The sequence below is a fragment of the Haliotis rubra genome, unplaced genomic scaffold (genome assembly GCF_003918875.1).
Source record: "Haliotis rubra isolate DU_JTF1 unplaced genomic scaffold, ASM391887v1 Scf999, whole genome shotgun sequence".
Taxonomy (NCBI): Eukaryota; Metazoa; Mollusca; class Gastropoda; order Lepetellida; family Haliotidae; genus Haliotis; species Haliotis rubra.
The window spans coordinates 198,533-218,033 of record NW_025767744.1 but is presented as its reverse complement, the minus strand read 5'-3'; the positions used below and the strand labels follow the sequence as shown (position 1 = coordinate 218,033).

At 42.5% G+C, this 19,501-nt stretch overlaps 1 protein-coding gene across 1 annotated transcript in view; it reads right to left on the bottom strand.

The window, feature by feature from the left end:
* The window catches only part of LOC124265848 (small subunit processome component 20 homolog), a 132,286-nt gene extending 113,305 nt beyond the window's left edge, over positions 1-18,981 (bottom strand). Inside the window, 9 exon segments of the mRNA XM_046700690.1 lie at positions 655-732; positions 7,275-7,334; positions 7,905-7,989; positions 9,040-9,234; positions 9,604-9,674; positions 15,005-15,066; positions 16,162-16,228; positions 17,100-17,180; positions 18,866-18,981. Of these exon segments, the coding sequence (XP_046556646.1) occupies positions 655-732; positions 7,275-7,334; positions 7,905-7,989; positions 9,040-9,234; positions 9,604-9,674; positions 15,005-15,066; positions 16,162-16,228; positions 17,100-17,180; positions 18,866-18,907 (741 nt within the window). The 5' untranslated portion in view covers positions 18,908-18,981.
* Positions 18,982-19,501: the final 520 nt, after the last annotated feature.

The window sequence follows — 19,501 nt, the reverse complement described above, 5'->3', positions numbered from 1 at the left end:
CAGCAATGTTTGACCTATAACATGAACTGTAAACAATTACGTCTGGTCATCAGGACTGTGGATATGTTCAGCCCAGAAACCATCAATGATCAGAGCTCCAGATAATTTTTCAACATCAGGAGTACGTACTCTTTATTTTTTTCAAAACAGGAGTACTGGAAAATCTTTAGAGTACATTTAGAGTACTGAATGGAATTTAATGGAGTATCAGCAATTCATATATGCACCACAACATTGCTACTCTTGTGTAAACAGGTCAATAAACAATAAAACAATACTTTTTCAGATAAATATGTCTGTAAATGATTCTAAGACCGTACACCATTGCTGTGGTGCATATCTCCTATGTTTTCAAAAATATTTCCTACCGTATTGTGCATATCTTTTATCCGTACATACGCCGATACGGCGATACGGCCCTTATCTGGAGCCCTGATTGATCATTAGTCCAATGAGATTGATCAAAAGAGACAAACCTCTATGAGAATGACCAATTTGCCTGCAGCCCTTGGAAATGATCCAAGTACCCATAGATTTTTGTGAATAACTGACGGACCTACAGGCTCATGAGAATGTGCTGACAGCACTGGGAGATTCCTAAACCACTATACCTACAGTATCAAGATTATAACAACAGAACAGACTGACACGTACCTTTTCTGTTGTGCTGTGGAACTGTTTCTTCACTCCTTTGATCATTTCAAATAGCAGCTGGCCGACGCCTTCAGCTTTCTGATCGACATACAGTGACATGCTACAGACATCATACTTATTAAAACGCAATCTCTCGCTTGGTCATTGTAAATACTTAATGACAATCATATATGAGTCATTCTCAAAAGTTGCAGTTATTTGGTGTACAAAAGACAACATAATTGAAATACAAAATCGTCAATCTTTATTTTCACAAATGGCAAGATACGTTGTTAAGGTTCACATATCAATAGTATTTGAGGCTTAATTATGAGCCATATTTTTATGAAGACTAATTAAACTAATTAGGACGAAGACACAATGTCTTTCCTGTAACAGTAATATCCCCATTTTTCTTAAAAATACATTGATATGTAAAGATATTACATTGCAAAATCTACCTTATGTGTTATTTTGTTACTCACACTTTAAAAAATCAGTTCTAAACTTGTATTTTTATGCCTGTGTCAGATGAAAAAGTGAAATCTTTGGGTACTTTGCAATAATCTTTCAACTGTCTCCCCTCAAACATCATTGCACTGAAGGTGATTTGAAGAGAAAATTTTGATATTTCTGAGTGATTTCTGACAATGTCTTACTCATTAGATCATAAAACATTTACTTTTTAGTCCCGTTATATGAAAGACAGTATCGTTATGCCAAAGACACCCTATGTTATTGGAAAGAAAGTATTTCAAATATATTTGAAAAACTATTTAATTGTAGCAAATATCTTTGATCTATCTGTAATGAAAGGAAGAGTTTTTTGCCTTTTATCCTCAGAAGTATAGTAAGTGTTACATGTTATATTTATATCTCCAAATGAGGCGAGTAACAATGACATGTTTGTTACAGAGAAGACAATTCAATCGTATATTTGAGTTAGGATAAGAATACATCTATGGCAGTGAAGATAAGATAGGTTCACATTAATCATTTGATAAAAGTATTGTTTTTACCATACTTGAAGCGCAAAATATATAGTCTATATTTTGGAACTTAGCCTATGTGTTACCCCAAAGACATGTCAGTGTTTCTGGAAAGACATTTCAGATCAAGTTGATGGAAGACAAAGAATAATTAAATTCTGGTGTTCAATAAAATCTTTAGACATTGTGCTTTGAGAAAAGAACAATAAAAGTAGCAGTTACCATTTTGAAATTTGTTTTCTAGGAACTCAGAAACTCATTTCACAACAAGTTTGACTGTAATTTGCCATGAATTTATCAAACTGTCAAACAGGTTTGCAACTAGCAATAGTATCCAAGTTTTGATCATCTTCCTCAAACTGTTAAACAGGTTTGCAACCAACAAAAGTATCCAAGTTTTGATCATCTTTCTCAAACTGTCAAACAGTTTTGCAACTAGCAATAGTATCCAAGTTTTGATCATCTTCCCAGTGACTGATTGCAAGAATCACTGCCCTGAACTCCAGAACGTTAATGGGACAGTCGCGATCGACGAGAGACCACAACCCTGCCACTTGTTGATTGAGAAGATGAGCTCCCCACCCGTGTTGAGACGCGTCCACATACAAGTGGTGAGACGGAACAAACGGCCCTAAACAAACTCCGTCGCAAACATTCAATTCTTCCATCCACCACAGGAGATGGGGATGGAGCTCCAGAGGTAGAGTGATCAAGGCAACAGGGTCTCCCACTCTCATGTAAGGCGCTAGAAAGAACTTCAAGGGACGAAGTTGTAGTTGACCCCTGAGGGTGAACGCCTGAGCCGACATCAAGAGGCCCAGGAGCTCCTACCACTGACGAAGCATCCTGGGGTGCGCCAGTGCCAGAGAGACCAATTGCTGTATCTTGCAGAAACGATCCCTGGGGACAAAGAGTTTGTTGACCTCTGTGTCGAACACTGCTCCAATGAATTGAAGACGGCGCCTAGGGACTAGTTCCGATTTCTGCAGATTGATTAACCAGCCTAATTGGCAAAGAAGCTGTATCGCAAACTGCATGTGACGAAGCAGAAGGGCATGATTGGTCAGTGCCTGAATGCAGTCGTCGATGTGAGCCTCGAACACTATTCCCTTGCGGTGAAGGAAACTGGTGATAGGCTTCGTTACCCGTGTAAACAGCCACAGGGCCGAAGAAATTCCAAACGGGAGGAAACGCCACTGATAGTGGGTGCCCTTGAAGACAAACCGAAGGAACTTGCGATGAGCCGGGAAGATCGGGATGTGCAGGTACACATCCTGGAGATCCAAACTGACCATGTAGTCTCCCGGCTTGATAATGGTCTTGAGGAGTGCCACTGATACCATGCGAAAATGGGGCGGAGGCTGCAGAAACCTCTCGTTGAATATCTTCATGTTGAAGATTAACCTCAGTTTGTCCGAATCCTTCTTGGGGACCAGAAAGATTGGAGAATAGAACCCCGGGACGGTCGGAGCCTGACCCAAGGATTCGATCGCAAGTTTCTTGAGTAAGGTGTCTATTGTGGATCAAGAACAGCCGTCTGCTGAGCGGGATACTTTCTGCGATCCGGAAGTAAAGTGAGAGGAGGATCCCCGATGACTGGCAGCTGAAACCCGTGGACAACATGGAGAGGACGTAAGGGTCTCCCAAGATGATCCAGTTGGGAGCAAAGGTCCCAAGCCGGCGCCTACTGGGGAAGTCAGAAAGGGCACGACTGGAGGTGGAAGAACCCAGTCGCGTTCTAATGTCATCAAGTCACTGTTTGTCAGGCCTTTGCAAAGTGGACTGGTCGGCAGTGGAAGCTGGTCGTGAAGCAGAGAACGTCCGACGTTGACAGCTGGACCGTCCTCTGCCAAAAGATCCCTTTCCACGAAAGGAAGCAGTAGAACCCGCACGCAGGTCCGGATTGACAGGAACAAAATGGGCTGGTCGTCGCCGACGCAACGATTCCTCCACCTGCAAACGTTGGAATTTCAACAATTCCACTGACACTTGTATATGAGCATCTTGACAAACTCTGTTGGCGACATCTCTAATCGCCCCGTTGAAAAGAGACCTTCCAGACCACGGCTGCAGAAAGAGATCAGTACGGAACCTATCCTCCCATGAGGATAAGTGCAAAGGCCCCCTGTGACGCACAGCTGTGACATACGAAAAGAAGTGAGCCAACTGATCCAGAATGGTCTGAAATTGCTCTTGCAATAAGACCATAGCCGCTCGAATATACGCTTCTTGATGGGACGTAGCATGTGCAACCGACATAGCCACCGCCTCAGTTGTCGTCAACCCCATGTTGAGTGGCGCCATAATCTTCCTTATGACACCATCCAGATGCAAAAGCTCACGATCCTCCACCAGGAACGGCGAGTAGGCTTTCTGTTTAGTTCCCAGCAACGTAATATCATCATCCACCGGAGGGGAGACGATCAGCGTAGAGAAACCATGCACATGAGCAGTTGCCAAATTGTCGCGAGGAGCCGCGAACCCATCCTTAACCTTCCTCAGGTTACCAAAAGCCTCATCCAGAGATGCTGCCAATTGAGTAATACACAGTCGAGGCGGGAACATGATGGAACCAAAGTCACCTAGCTTCATATAAAAACAGGATAATAAATCTGCCGACGAACTACTACGCTGTAAACGGAGGCAATCCAGATAAGTAGTTGAGGTGGGTCAACATCATCCACGCTACCATCCAACAGTGCCGTACCATCAGAAGCGGGAGATGGCATCGTCGAACGACGAACCTCCTCTAAAAGTGGAACTGGATTGGTCGAAGGACCCGATGACTGAACAGCAGCGGAAGTTGCTGGCGCCGAACCAAAGCCACCATGAGTAAGCGCCTAACTGGGAGCACCGGGAGGAAGCGCCGAACCGGGAACACCGGGAGGAAGCGCCGAATCTGGAACACCAGGAGTAAGCGCCGAACCAGAGGCACACAAGAGCGCCGACCTGGAAGCAAGCGGCGTTCTGAATGACATCATGGGATCGGTAACAAGCGGCGCTCTACCAACAGGTAACCATCCTGATGTAATTGGTGCTGGAGCAGCAAACAACGCACTAGAATAACGTGGTGGTCCATAACCAAACGGTACATGATAAGGGATAGATGTGGAAAAAGGCACTCTAGGAATCATTGACACACCAGTCAACCCCACCAGAGGATGAGAGAGGGCCGCACCGAAACCATCCACTGCACCCGAAGCAATTGACACATTCGACACAAGCCCCGAATGGGAAACAGGCGTAGAATCAACCACCGAAGTGGAAAGCGCCAAGACTGCAAGGAAGCGCCACTTGAGATGTAATGCAAGTAATCACACCAAGCGCCGCACGAGAAACCCCCACCTTCGGAACAGAAGTGCACAGAGGAATAGGTATCACCGAAGAGGGACGGGTTTGAAGAGAAGACGTAGACAACACGACAACCGTAGGTGGTGAAGAGTCTTCTAAAGTGATGGGGCTAGACGCATGCGGCCGGAAAAGTTGACGTAAATTTTCACTGAGGTAAGAATCCGACGCCTCCCCTAGGAAAACTTCAGCAGGCGACGTGGACTTCGAACATCAGAGTGCAGTTTTCTTACGGCGTTCAGTCTTAGAACGTTTAGACGCAGAAGGACCCTCAGATGGTTGGCGACGATCCCCTGTCTGACACGCGGCTACAAGCTACCTGGTGATATTCAGAAAAAGCATCATTGTTGAGGTCTGCACAAAAAGTGCAACGTTGAGACCACTCACAACGTCCTAAACAATCAACACATAAAGCATGTGGGTCTGCGCCGAGAAGTTGCTGTTGCATTTATCGCAATGTTTGCGCTTTTTAGCACTATTGCGATTGGATTTTCCCATTGTAGAAACACAATCAAACTTTCTTAGAGAAAAGCACACGTCCACACGATGTAGCGACAAGAAAGAGAATGACAGGCACAGGTCACATGATCATCTGAGCGAGCTCCACGCTTACGGAGATGATTGACAGGTGCTGATGTCGGAGTGGGGGCAGAGGTCAGGGGAGGTCAGAGGCCAGTAAGATTTGATTCAACTTAGCCTACAGCACGTTTCCACACATGGTCGTAGAAGAAGAAGAGAGGTGCATACCATGAGATAGGATAAGTTTAAAAATAATATCTTCTTAAATGAAATTTAGTGCGCAGCAGACACATGATGTTAGGTTTTTGCACCTGGATACATGACATAATGCATGACCCATGTTACAAAAAAAAAAAATAAACATTATTTGGTCCTTTTGTTTGTGATAAAAAATTCCCAAGTAAGATTAGACATTGACAATGAAGGAGAAATCAGATTTTTAACCACTGATAAAATTTGACGGTTTTATTGAGGTTTTAATCCAGATACGGGGAAAAGCTGCATCTTCTGAGAATGACTCTTATAATATGTTTATACATGTCACCCTTGAACATCTATGGCAGCTTTGCCATGAGCCAGTGAGCAGAATCTATTTTTAGACAGCTAATCAATGGACACCCTTTCTAACTCCCAGAGGTTTAATGGCCCCTGCTTTGAGTATCAACTTAGGGCAAACCGCACCACAGCTTGATACTGAAGTGCTGACTTGGTTGACACGTCATTCCATCCCAAATGCATAGATCAATGCTCAAGCTGTTGATCACTGGATTGTCTGGTCCAGACTTGATTATTTACAGACCGCCGACATATAGCTGAAATATTGCTGAGTGCGGCGTTAAACAACAAACCAACCAATGATACTGAAGTAAACTGCAGTGCAGATTCCATGTGCATGAAATACTGGCATTCATATGATTCAGTGAAATAAAGGCAATCGGTGGATTTCCCTTCTACAGGAAGTTGTTTGTTTCTTTATGCCTTGAAGCACAGATGTAACCACAAATCGGTCAAATTCTTTCATGGGTGATAGTGGCACATATAATAGCTCACTCCTCAATATTACCAATATGACAGTCTGTAAAAATCTAAGTCTGGACCAGATCATCTATAGTCTGTTTGCAGTGAAAATGTTCTGATGAATTTCACTTAAACAAAAAAGTAAATCAAACAAAGTGAAATTAAGATTGCGAATCCTCATTATTTTACCTTGCCAATCGAACATTTAAATTTCAGAATTTTATTCAACTTAGGATAAAAGTTGTTTAACAAACGATCATAGTTTCAAATCACTATCATTGGTTTGTATTACAAGAGGGTACGCTCAGTAGTTGGAACAGTGAAACAAATGAGCGTTAACTTAGACTACCGTAGAAACCAACCCTTCTTGTTCTCATGGCTTCATTTAATGTGCATACCCCCTTGTAATACAAACCAATAACGTTTGTAAAGTTATGAGGATTTGCAAGCTTAATTTCACTTTCTTTTATTTACTTTTTAGTTTAAAGGGAAATTCATCGGTATGTTTTCACTGCAAACAGACTATAGCAAGTGACAGCATGAGCGCTGATCTTAGCAATTGGGATACAATGACATGTGTCAACCAAAGCAGCGAGTCTGATAACCCGATCCCGTAGGTCACCTCTTTTGACAAGCATGGGTTGTTGAAGACCAATTGTAACCTAAATGTTACAGAGGCATGAAGGAACAGTGTCTTAAAAAACATGAAGTAATGGAGACGTGACATGTTTAAGAGTTCTATTTTGTAACCATGGCAACAAGACTCACATCAGGATCTTCCTCAAGTGTAGAAAATAGGAAATCAAAGAACCCACTGTGATCTTTTACCTGGAATAGGATCAAGTCAAATCAGGACAATGCACATCTAAAATATTTTATACCCAATTTACTCACACGCTTCCTTGAATTATACCTTCCCTTTTCATACCTATACAGTTATGCATTCATCAATATTTAAATAAAACACAGCATCTGTACAGAAACAAGCCACCAAGCCTGACTTTCTCATTTTTGATGCATGTCACCTGTTACTACTGACAAAAGTGACATACTTAATCTACAATCAACATATGGTAAAATCAAATGTCTAATGCTATTTAATGGTGATAGCTGTCTTACTGTTGGACATATCTGTGCTGTGCATTTGTATTTGCTTACAATATTGCATACCATGACCCATGATTAGAACTGATGAAATTTCTGGTTTAAGAATATTTTGGAAACTCATTTCCATCTGACCAATAAATGATCAGCTAATGATCATTGTTTACACTGCATAATATCTACCATGAGAGCTAACTATAGACTTGACACATTACACTTCATTGACAATATTGCTAAAAACGGCGACACTCACTTCATTGACACCGACACAAGCCAGGAGACAATCATTGTTACCTTCCGCATAAGAAACGCAAAACTCTCGGCAGCGAACTTCCTGATGTATTCCTTGTAGTGGGAGGCAAGCAGTGCCGAGAACATCCTGCAGGGGAGAGAACTCATCACATGAATACGTCCATGTACAGTTTAACATCTTAAGTGTGTTTGTTTGTTGTTTAACGCCATACTCAGCAATATTCCAGCTACATTGTAGGGATCAGTAAATAATGCAGTCTGGACCAGACAATCCAGTGATCAACAGCATGAGCATCGATCTACACAGTTGGGATACGATGACATGTGTCAACCAAGTCAGCAAGCATGACCATCCGATCCTGTTAGTCACTTCTTATGACTGAAGTCCAGCCGTGATCATCATGGGTGTGGATCATCATAAGGGTTAGCAGCATGTGGTATCTATTATGCTCTATGCTTCCCTAGTTCTGAAAATGTTTCTATTTTGTTGGTGAACATTGCACTCAGCAATATTCCAGCATTATGAAGTCGGTCTGGAAATAACCTTGTCCATACCATACATTTAACTGACTAATGGTATGAGCAAAGATCCGAACAATCAGTTTACAATTCTCACCAACACCACTACTGTCCTTCTCACTAGTAGCAGTGCTGTACTTCCCACTCACCACTCTCATTCTTTCCACCTCTCATTTCCGATACACGCTCACACCATCTGTTTCTATCAAACAGCCATTTCTGCTCTGCCCTTCTCTCCTTTTTCAGCCATCGCCCTGTCCCCTTTCTCCAACCCACTCCTAGTTACCACAATCTTGCCTGTCCACCCAGAAATAGACTGACTGACTCCAACAATATTCCAGCAATATCTAATTCCAGAATTGTTACACATTGTGCTAACCGGGTCTTGTACCAGGAATCCACTACCAGAAGTAGAGAAGGAACAAACCAAGTCAAAGCTACCATCAGTTACTTACCCATAAAAAGAGGCGACTAACAGGATCGGGTGGTCAGGCTCACTGACTTGGTTGACACATCGGTTCCCAATTGCGTATGATCGATGCTTCATGCTGTTGATCAGCTGGATTGTCTGGTCCAGACTCAATTATTTACAGACCGCCGCCATGTAGCTGGAATATTGCTGAGTGCGGCGTAAAACTAAACTCACTCACTCACTTACCCATAAACCTCCTTGATGTCCTTGGCCAGGTACCTCCAGAGGAACTTGAAGAGGTAGGCGAGACAGGTGAATAGTTTCTCCAGAACATCCACATCCTTGGTGATGGAGTTCAGCAGCCGCACCAGGATGTGGAACATGTCATGGAAGTGCTTGTAGAAGTCAGCCTGGAGATCTCGTGCCAGCTGCACCACCAAGCTGAGAACAGACAGGGATAATGGTTGCAAAGGCAAATTGAAGTAAGTATCATCATGACTGACCATACCAAACCTGGCACCAGGTACAAATGGTGGATGGTTTCACATTATGACTGTAAAACTTATCAAAGCATTAAACAATTAAGAAAAACTGTTCATTCTAAGTGTCACAGTACTTGACATGTTTATGCTCACCAAATGTTATGAAATAACTGATAGGTTAGGTTTAACAGATAGGTTAGGTTTAACAGATAGGTCAGGTTTGACAGATAGGTAGGTTTAACAGATAGGTTAGGTTTAACAGATAGGTTAGGTTTAACAGATAGGTTAGGCAGCCTTAAATAACAAACCATCAAATCAGATATCTTACTCTAGTAGCGGCTCATATGCCATTGTGTTTGGAATCAGCAAATGTTTCTTCAGAGCTTCAACAATGGATTCCTGAAAGAAAATAACCACAGTATCAGCATCAGGTGGACCAACATACATGGAACAATACCACATCCGCCATAAGCTCTGATGCATTGTACTCCTAGCTTATGTTTAGTATCTCCAACAAAGCCAACATATATTTCTCAGAAGCATCTCTTGAGAAGTAGTCACAACCTATCACTATATGTTAATAATTCAAGAAGTGTGTACTAGGGTGTACTGTGCTGCTACCATGGTGTGAAGTACTGTTACCACGGTGTACTGTATTGTACCATGGTGTAAAGTAGTTACCATGGTTTACAGTACCGTTACCATGCGGTACAGTACGTTCTCTAGGGTGTACTGTACTGCTACCATGGTGTACCATACTGTCTCTAGGGTGTACTGTACTGCTACCATGGTGTACTGTACTGTCTCTAGGGTGTACTGTACTGCTACCATGGTGTACTGTACTGCTACCATGGTGTACTGTACTGTCTCTAGGGTGTACTGTACTGCTACCATGGTGTACCATCCTGTCTCTAGGATGTACTGTACTGCTACCATGGTGTACCATACTGTCTCTAGGGTGTACTGTACTGCTACCATGGTGTACTGTACTGTCTCTAGGGTGTACTGTACTGCTACCATGGTGTACTGTACTGTCTCTAGGGTGTACTGTACTGCTACCATGGTGTACTGTACTGACTGACTGACTGACTGAGTTTAGTTTAACGCCGCTTTTAGCAATATTCCAGCAATATCACGGCGGGGGACACCAGAAATGGGCTTAACACATTGTGCCCATGTGGGGAATCGAACCCGGGTCTTCGGCGTGACGAGCGTTTCGAGCGAACGCTTTAACCACTAGGCTACCCCACCGCCCCTGTACTGTACTGTCTCTAGGGTGCACTGTACTGCTACCATGGTGTACCATACTGTCTCTAGGGTGTACTGTACTGCTACCATGGTGTACTGTACTGTCTCTAGGGTGTACTGTACTGCTACCATGGTGTACCATACTGTCTCTAGGGTGTACTGTACTGTTACCATGGTGTACTGTACTGTCTCTAGGGTGTACTGTACTGTTACCATGCGGTACAGTGCTGTCTCTAGGGTGTACTATACTGCTACAATGGTGTACTGTACTGTCTCTAGGGTGTACTGTACTGCTACCATGGTGTACTGTACTGTCTCTAGGGTGTACTGTACTGCTACCATGGTGTACTGTACTGACTGACTGACTGACTGAGTTTAGTTTAACGCCGCTTTTAGCAATATTCCAGCAATATCACGGCGGGGGACACCAGAAATGGGCTTAACACATTGTGCCCATGTGGGGAATCGAACCCGGGTCTTCGGTGTGACGAGCGAACGCTTTAACCACTAGGCTACCCCACCGCCCCTGTACTGTACTGTCTCTAGGGTGCACTGTACTGCTACCATGGTGTACCATACTGTCTCTAGGGTGTACTGTACTGCTACCATGGTGTACTGTACTGTCTCTAGGGTGTACTGTACTGCTACCATGGTGTACCATACTGTCTCTAGGGTGTACTGTACTGTTACCATGGTGTACTGTACTGTCTCTAGGGTGTACTGTACTGTTACCATGCGGTACAGTGCTGTCTCTAGGGTGTACTGCACTGCTACCATGGTGTACTGTACTGTCTCTAGGGTGTACTGTACTGCTACAATGGTGTACTGTGTCTCTAGGGTGAACTGTACCACTACCATGGTGTACTGTACTGTCTCTAGGGTGCACTGTACTGTTACCATGGTGTACCATCCTGTCTCTAGGATGTACTGTACTGCTACCATGCTGTACCATACTGTCTCTAGGGTGTACTGTACTGTCTCTAGGGTGTACTGTACTGTCTCTAGGGTGTACTGTACTGCTACCATGGTGTGAACAATTGTTACCATGGTGTAAAGTAGTTACCATGGTTTACAGTACTGTTACCATGCGGTACAGTGCTGTCTCTAGGGTGTACTGTACTGCTACCATCGTGTACTGTACTGTCTCTAGGGTGTACTGTACTGCTACCATGGTGTACTGTACTGTCTCTAGGGTGCACTGTACTGCTACCATGGTGTACCATACTGTCTCTAGGGTGTACTGTACTGTTACCATGGTGTACCATACTGTCTCTAGGATGTACTGTACTGTTACCATGGTGTACTGTACTGTCTCTAGGGTGTACTGTACTGCTACCATGGTGTACTGTACTGTCTCTAGGGTGTACTGTACTGCTACCATGGTGTACCATACTGTCTCTAGGATGTACTGTACTGTTACCATGGTGTACTGTACTGTCTCTAGGGTGCACTGTACTGTTACCATGGTGCACCAAACTGTCTCTAGGGTGTACTGTACTGTTACCATGGTGTACCATACTGTCTCTAGGATGTACTGTACTGTTACCATGGTGTACTGTACTGTCTCTAGGGTGTACTGTACTGCTACCATGGTGTACTGTACTGTCTCTAGGGTGTACTGTACTGCTACCATGGTGTACTGTACTGTCTCTAGGGTGTACTGTACTGCTACCATGGTGTACTGTACTGTCTCTAGGGTGCACTGTACTGTTACCATGGTGTACCATACTGTCTCTAGGATGTACTGTACTGTTACCATGGTGTACCATACTGTCTCTAGGATGTACTGTACTGTTACCATGGTGTACCATACTGTCTCTAGGGTGTACTGTACTGCTACCATGGTGTACTGTACTGTCTCTAGGGTGTACTGTACTGCTACCATGGTGTACCATACTGTCTCTAGGGTGTACTGTACTGTTACCATGGTGTACTGTACTGTCTCTAGGATGTACTGTACTGTTACCATGGTGTACTGTACTGTCTCTAGGGTGCACTGTACTGTTACCATGGTGCACCAAACTGTCTCTAGGGTGTACTGTACTGTTACCATGGTGTACCATACTGTCTCTAGGATGTACTGTACTGTTACCATGGTGTACCATACTGTCTCTAGGGTGTACTGTACTGCTACCATGGTGTACTGTACTGTCTCTAGGGTGTACTGTACTGCTACCATGGTGTACCATACTGTCTCTAGGGTGTACTGTACTGCTACCATGGTGTACTGTACTGTCTCTAGGGTGTACTGTACTGTTACCATGCGGTACAGTGCTGTCTCTAGGGTGTACTGCACTGCTACCATGGTGTACTGTACTGTCTCTAGGGTGTACTGTACTGCTACAATGGTGTACTGTGTCTCTAGGGTGTACTGTACTGCTACCATGGTGTACTGTACTGTCTCTAGGGTGCACTGTACTGTTACCATGGTGGACCATACTGTCTCTAGGATGTACTGTACTGTTACCATGGTGTACCATACTGTCTCTAGGGTGTACTGTACTGCTACCATGGTGTACTGTACTGTCTCTAGGGTGTACTGTACTGCTACCATGGTGTACCATACTGTCTCTAGGGTGTACTGTACTGCTACCATGGTGTACTGTACTGTCTCTAGGGTGTACTGTACTGTTACCATGCGGTACAGTGCTGTCTCTAGGGTGTACTGTACTGCTACCATGGTGTACTGTACTGCTACCATGGTGTACTGTACTGTCTCTAGGGTGTACTGTACTGTTACCATGGTGTACCATACTGTCTCTAGGATGTACTGTACTGTTACCATGGTGTACCATACTGTCTCTAGGATGTACTGAACTGCTACCATGGTGTACCATACTGTCTCTAGGATGTACTGAACTGCTACCATGGTGTACCATACTGTCTCTAGGGTGCACTGTACTGTTATCATGGTGTACTGTACTGTCTCTAGGGTGCACTGTACTGTTATCATGGTGTACTGTACTGTCTCTAGGGTGTACTGTACTGCTACCATGGTGTACTGTACTGCTACCATGGTGTACTGTACTGTCTCTAGGGTGTACTGTACTGCTACCATGGTGTACCATACTGTCTCTAGGGTGCACTGTACTGTTATCATGGTGTACCATACTGTCTCTAGGATGTACTGAACTGCTACCATGGTGTACCATACTGTCTCTAGGGTGCACTGCACTGTTACCATGGTGTACCATACTGTTTCTAGGGTGTACTGTACTGCTACCATCGTGTACTGTACTGTCTCTAGGATGTACTGTACTGCTACCATGGTGTACTGTACTGTCTCTAGGGTGCACTGTACTGCTACCATGGTGTACCATACTGTCTCTAGGATGTACTGAACTGCTACCATGGTGTACCATACTGTCTCTAGGGTGCACTGTACTGTTACCATGGTGTACCATACTGTTTCTAGGGTGCACTGTACTGTTACCATGGTGTACCATACTGTCTCTAGGATGTACTGAACTGCTACCATGGTGTACCATACTGTCTCTAGGGTGCACTGTACTGTTACCATGGTGTACCATACTGTTTCTAGGATGCACTGTACTGTTACCATGGTGTACCATACTGTCTCTAGGATGTACTGTACTGTTACCATGGGGTACTGTACTGTCTCTAGGGAGTACTGTACTGTTACCATGGTGTACCATACTGTTTCTAGGATGTACTGTACTGTTACCATGGTGTACCATACTGTCTCTAGGATGTACTGTACTGTTACCATGGGGTACTGTACTGTCTCTAGGGTGCACTGTACTGCTACCATGGGGTACTGTACTGTCTCTAGGGTGCACTGTACTGCTACCATGGTGTACTGTACTGTCTCTAGGGTGTACTGTACTGCTACCATGGTGTACTGTACTGTCTCTAGGGTGTACTGTACTGCTACCATGGTATACAGTACTGTCTCTAGGGTGTACTGTACTGTCTCTAGAGTGTACTGTACTGTCTCTAGGGTGTACTGTACTGCTACCATGGTATACTGTACTGTCTCTAGGGTGTTATAGTGTTACCATGGTGCACCATACTGTCTCTAGGGTATACTGTACTGTTACCATGCTGTACTGTACTGTAACCATAGTATGCTGTACTGTACCCATAGTATACTGTACCATTACCATGCTGTACTGTACTGTAACCACACTGTACTGTACTGTAACCATAGTATACTGTACTGTAACCATGCTGTACTGTGACCATGGTATAATGTACTGTAACCATAGTATACTGAACTGTTACCATGCTGTACTGTACTGTAACCATAGTATACTGAACTGTAACCATGGTGTACTGTACTCTCTCTAGGGTGTACTGTACTGGTACCATGGTGTTCTGTAAGACTGGATAATTACTTAAACAGGAAGAGCATAACCAGGAATAAAATGGTGTGTCCGTTGGAAAACAACAAACCATGCATTTGATCCCTTCTTAACATTTGCCTGTACTGTACATACATATCTGTACAGAATACATACCTCATTGTGTACTAGCTGTGGGAAAGTGTGAACTTTTTCAGATATCTCTTGTTGAAAATTGTCTGCAAACAAAACAAAAACTTTCAGTTGAATTGAAAATCATCTTACCAATGACTTCTTTAACCATGGAGACACTGTGTCAATGTTTGCATATCGCAACTACTACTACTGTTTGAGGTCGAAAAAGGCAGTCGAGCAGAACTGATAAGACAGTAATTATACCATTCGTTTGAAGGAAAAACACTGTGTGCAGTTCAAAGAATCAAGGGATGCATGTTTGTGACTGTAAAGAAAGACAAACTAGGCCAAGTTTGATTTTTAAGAATTCAGGAAATGTTTCCCAATACATGTTAAGGGTAGACAACTCTTGGCACCTGATGATATCCTAAACAGATGTAGATACAAATAATGATGACAGCAGAAACATGGAGAAAAAACAATGATTTGGTCAAACACGTGTATTTTCTCAAGAGGTTGGAAAATCTGTTTTCATTGATTTAGCTGTGAAGCTGTACTTGACCTTACCATCAGTCCATAAATGTCAATGCTGGGATAAAAGGCTTGTAGTCACCTTCAGAAATACTTTCAGAACATTTACAATATGTATTACTTTTCAGTAAAATTTTCAAGGGATATTTTTAAAAAGTACGTCATCGGTTACATCATAGGAGTCATCTCCCAAAAGGAGTACACCAGTATAGAGATAGGGACAGTGGGAATCTCATTAATCCATTCACTGCACTCATCAGTGAATCTGCTTATACAGTGATATATCTTGAACATTTGTCTTGGTGCTTGTACTAATCCAGTGAGTGAGTTTGGGGTTTACAACGCTTTTAGCAATATTCCAGCAATATCATGGCGGGGGACACCAGAAATGGGCTTCACACATTGTACCCATGTGGGGAATCGAACCCGGGTCTTCGGCGTTACGAGCAAACACCTGAACCACTAGGCTACCCCACCGCCCCTGTACTAATCCAGACTAATGACATTATAGTAGTGAGTGACCACTGAGATACTATGTCAGTTTAACATGGATATATAGTATACTGTCTCTAAGACAACCAGTCCTTGTTACCTCCCCTTAATGCTGAGTGGCAGGCAGGGTAACAACAAGTAGTATATCTTAACACTGTCTACCCACAAGGACTTACTGAAGTGTTCAGTGCAGTTCATGTCACTCCAACTGAGTAGTGCTTCCCCAAAGTAGGTGGACTGTTCCTGCAAATACATTTTAATTTCTTACATTTATACTTATAAACACTAAATAAGATAGATAACAAACAAATAGAGACTGGTTTTTAATTTTCTTTCTTTTGCACATGACATCATTAACATGACTAATCAGAGAATGCAGATATAACAATCAGTAGTGTATCAGAAGTATTGTGATATTAAATAAGAGATTGCAATACAACATTATAAAATCCCAATTATAAGTCTAAAAGCAATTGGTCTGCCAAGAGCCACTTAGTAAAGGCTTTCAGATCAATCACTGACATTGTCACAGTTTATACCATCACACATCACAACTATGATCTATTGTTAAGTTCCTAACAATCATACAAAACATATTGAAAAATCATCAATGACAAGAAGGTGGGGTGAGGTGAAATGAGGTTTAACGCTGTACTTAAGAATATTTCGCTCATATGACAATGTGCATGCGTGTGTATGTGTATGTGTGGCTGCTTGTACTAGCCCAGACTTAAGCCAGTTTTATAGTGCTAGCTCACTGAGATACCATGCTGCAGTTAAGCATGAATACCCCACACATTATGAGCCGACCAGTACTTGTTATACTCATTCATGCCGAGTGCCAGGCAGGGACCAGTAAGTACAATATTTTAACGTCAATGACACAGAGGCGGCCAGTGACAAAAAACATCACTAAGACTGACTGACTGAGTTTGGTTTTATGCCGCTTTTAGCAATATTCCAGCAACATCACGGCGGGGGACACCAGAAATGGGCTTCACACATTGTGCCCATGTGGGGATTCGAACCTGGGTCTTCGGAGTGACGAGCCAACGCTTTAACCATTAGGCTACCCAACCGCTCCCCCAGCACCATCACTAGGAACAAAACTTACCTCAACATCATCATCATGGTGTTTGATTTTGTGAATGACATCAATGTTAACTGCAGCAATTCGTTCTGCAAATGTCTGAAACTAAAAGAACACACAGAATCATTGAACATGCTAAAAACAGCACAAATTTAAAATGTTTTCTGTTTATAATATGCAGATAATTATAAGCAGTGATCACGTTTTCAAAAGTAAAGGAATAAAGAGCAAATATGATACAAAACATGCCAATATCTTGGATGTTTCATTACTTGGTTTAAAGTTTTCAAAATAGAATATATTGACAACTGATTGAACATTTCAAAACTGATTCTGAAATGTAATGAAATATATATTTGTTATGTAAGGAATTGACTTCAATTCTTTTTTAGTTTATGTTGTGTTTTGTGCCAGCGTTCCATGTGTAATACATTGTACATGTATATGAATACACAATGCCATTTAGGAAGTGGTCAAATGTAACAGATGGTATAGTTGGAGATTCTAGGCATCAGGCATTCACCTGATGAAGAAGCAGGAATTAGCCTTGAAAGTTGAAACGTCATATAAAGAATAATGAAAAGTTGTTATCCATAAAACATGTCATGTATTCATGCTTCTCCAACTTCTAAATGCCTTTCAAGAACTTTAACCAGAAGACGGTGGTTAAGTAAGGAGCATGGCCTAACTGTTTAGCGAGGGAAAAGTTGCATCTTCATCATGTTCATCTTCCACTTTTACTATTGCTGAAGGGGTCGTTGTTGGCATGGGTACTACAGACATGTACCCCAGGTACGTTTCTGTATACAGATAAGTACCCTGGCCATAATGAGAATACAGAAACGTACCCTAGGACGATTCCATTCCCATTGTGTCGTATTCTTGATCGGAACTGTCATGCTGTTGTATTAGATACATTTGATTGCGTTATGTAAGTAATGAGAACACACAGTAATGGATATTTCGTGATGCATATGAATACCACTCGCAATCAGTTGAACGGGAACAACTACATGCGGTTTCGGTTTTGGATTGCAGAATATGGACTCGTCCTCCTTTTAGGGTACCAGGTACGTTTCTGTATTTTGACTTTGTTTAGGCTACATATCTGTATACAGAAACGTATCTGGGGTACGTATTTGTAGTACCTGTGCTGACAACGACCCCTTCAGCTTTACTATCTGACAACTAGAAGCCAACATATACAGCCATATAACAAGGTGTACAGGTAATTCATAACTTTCCTGATTTACACTCTAACTATGCTGACCGAGTTTGTGAAATTCAATGTAAACTCCGCATTAGAATTTAGTTGGCATGAAATGTTGGTTTATGTAATGATAGTATTATCATGATTACTGTCAGACCAGTTGATGTTTGAAAATAATAGATACAGCAGTAGAAAAGCTACTGTTTACATCTACGGGTGACATATCTATATGATCAGAATCTGGAGCTATCAATTTTCATTTGGGCATTCATGAATGCAGTTTAGCGGGAGCAGCTTACTGTAACGCTAATTGGGTGTCAGTTCTGGACAGTCTGGCTCTCGCTTCACAGATCTCTCGTGCCTCTTTAATCCTTAGGGTTAGTTGTGTAACTGTAACGATGTGATACTCGCCTCTACGGGCATCCTGTATATAATCAACTGCACGATGTCAAAAATTCTACAGAGGTTGTTACCTCGGATCAGTATTTACAAATTACCGATACATGAATATGGAAGGTTCTCAGTTGAAATAAAGTTTCGTCACATCTTTCAGTCACATAAATTATCAACCGAAACTTACTCTGAAGTCATTCTCAGACTGGTGGTGCGACGATTTAACCATTTTGGTAATCCCTCCTATGTATTTCGCTCTATGTAAGTGTGTGTATACATTTCCAAAACACGTGTGGACATTGCGGAAGGAAACTAGTGCCACCTATATCCGCATTTGTCATTACCTCCCCTGACATCCTGCATTCGGAATTTGAGATACGCTTATACCTCAACGATGCTCCGATTGTTTCAGTCACCTAAAACATTTCACATGCTTTGGATTGAATGGAACATGATAGGAATCATGTTCACAGGGAATGCAGTTAGCTCATTCGCCTGGGGACTTTAATTATCAACAAGAATCGACGTAAAAATATCAGTTTGCTAACTCAGCCTGATATTTCAGAGCTATTTTGTTATTGTGTCTTTCAGTGGCATTTAGAAGTTGTACATTGATGTCCAAGATATTTTTATGGATTAAACTTCTTATTATAAAGAAGTTTAATCTATAAAAATATCATGGATATTTTGTTATTACATCACATTGATAATGGCAAGCAGTTATTATGGATGACAACTTCTTTATGCCATTAATTTGGAACGTTTCGTTATAGACTGACTGACTGACTGAGTTTGGTTTTACGCCGCTTTTAGCAATATTCCA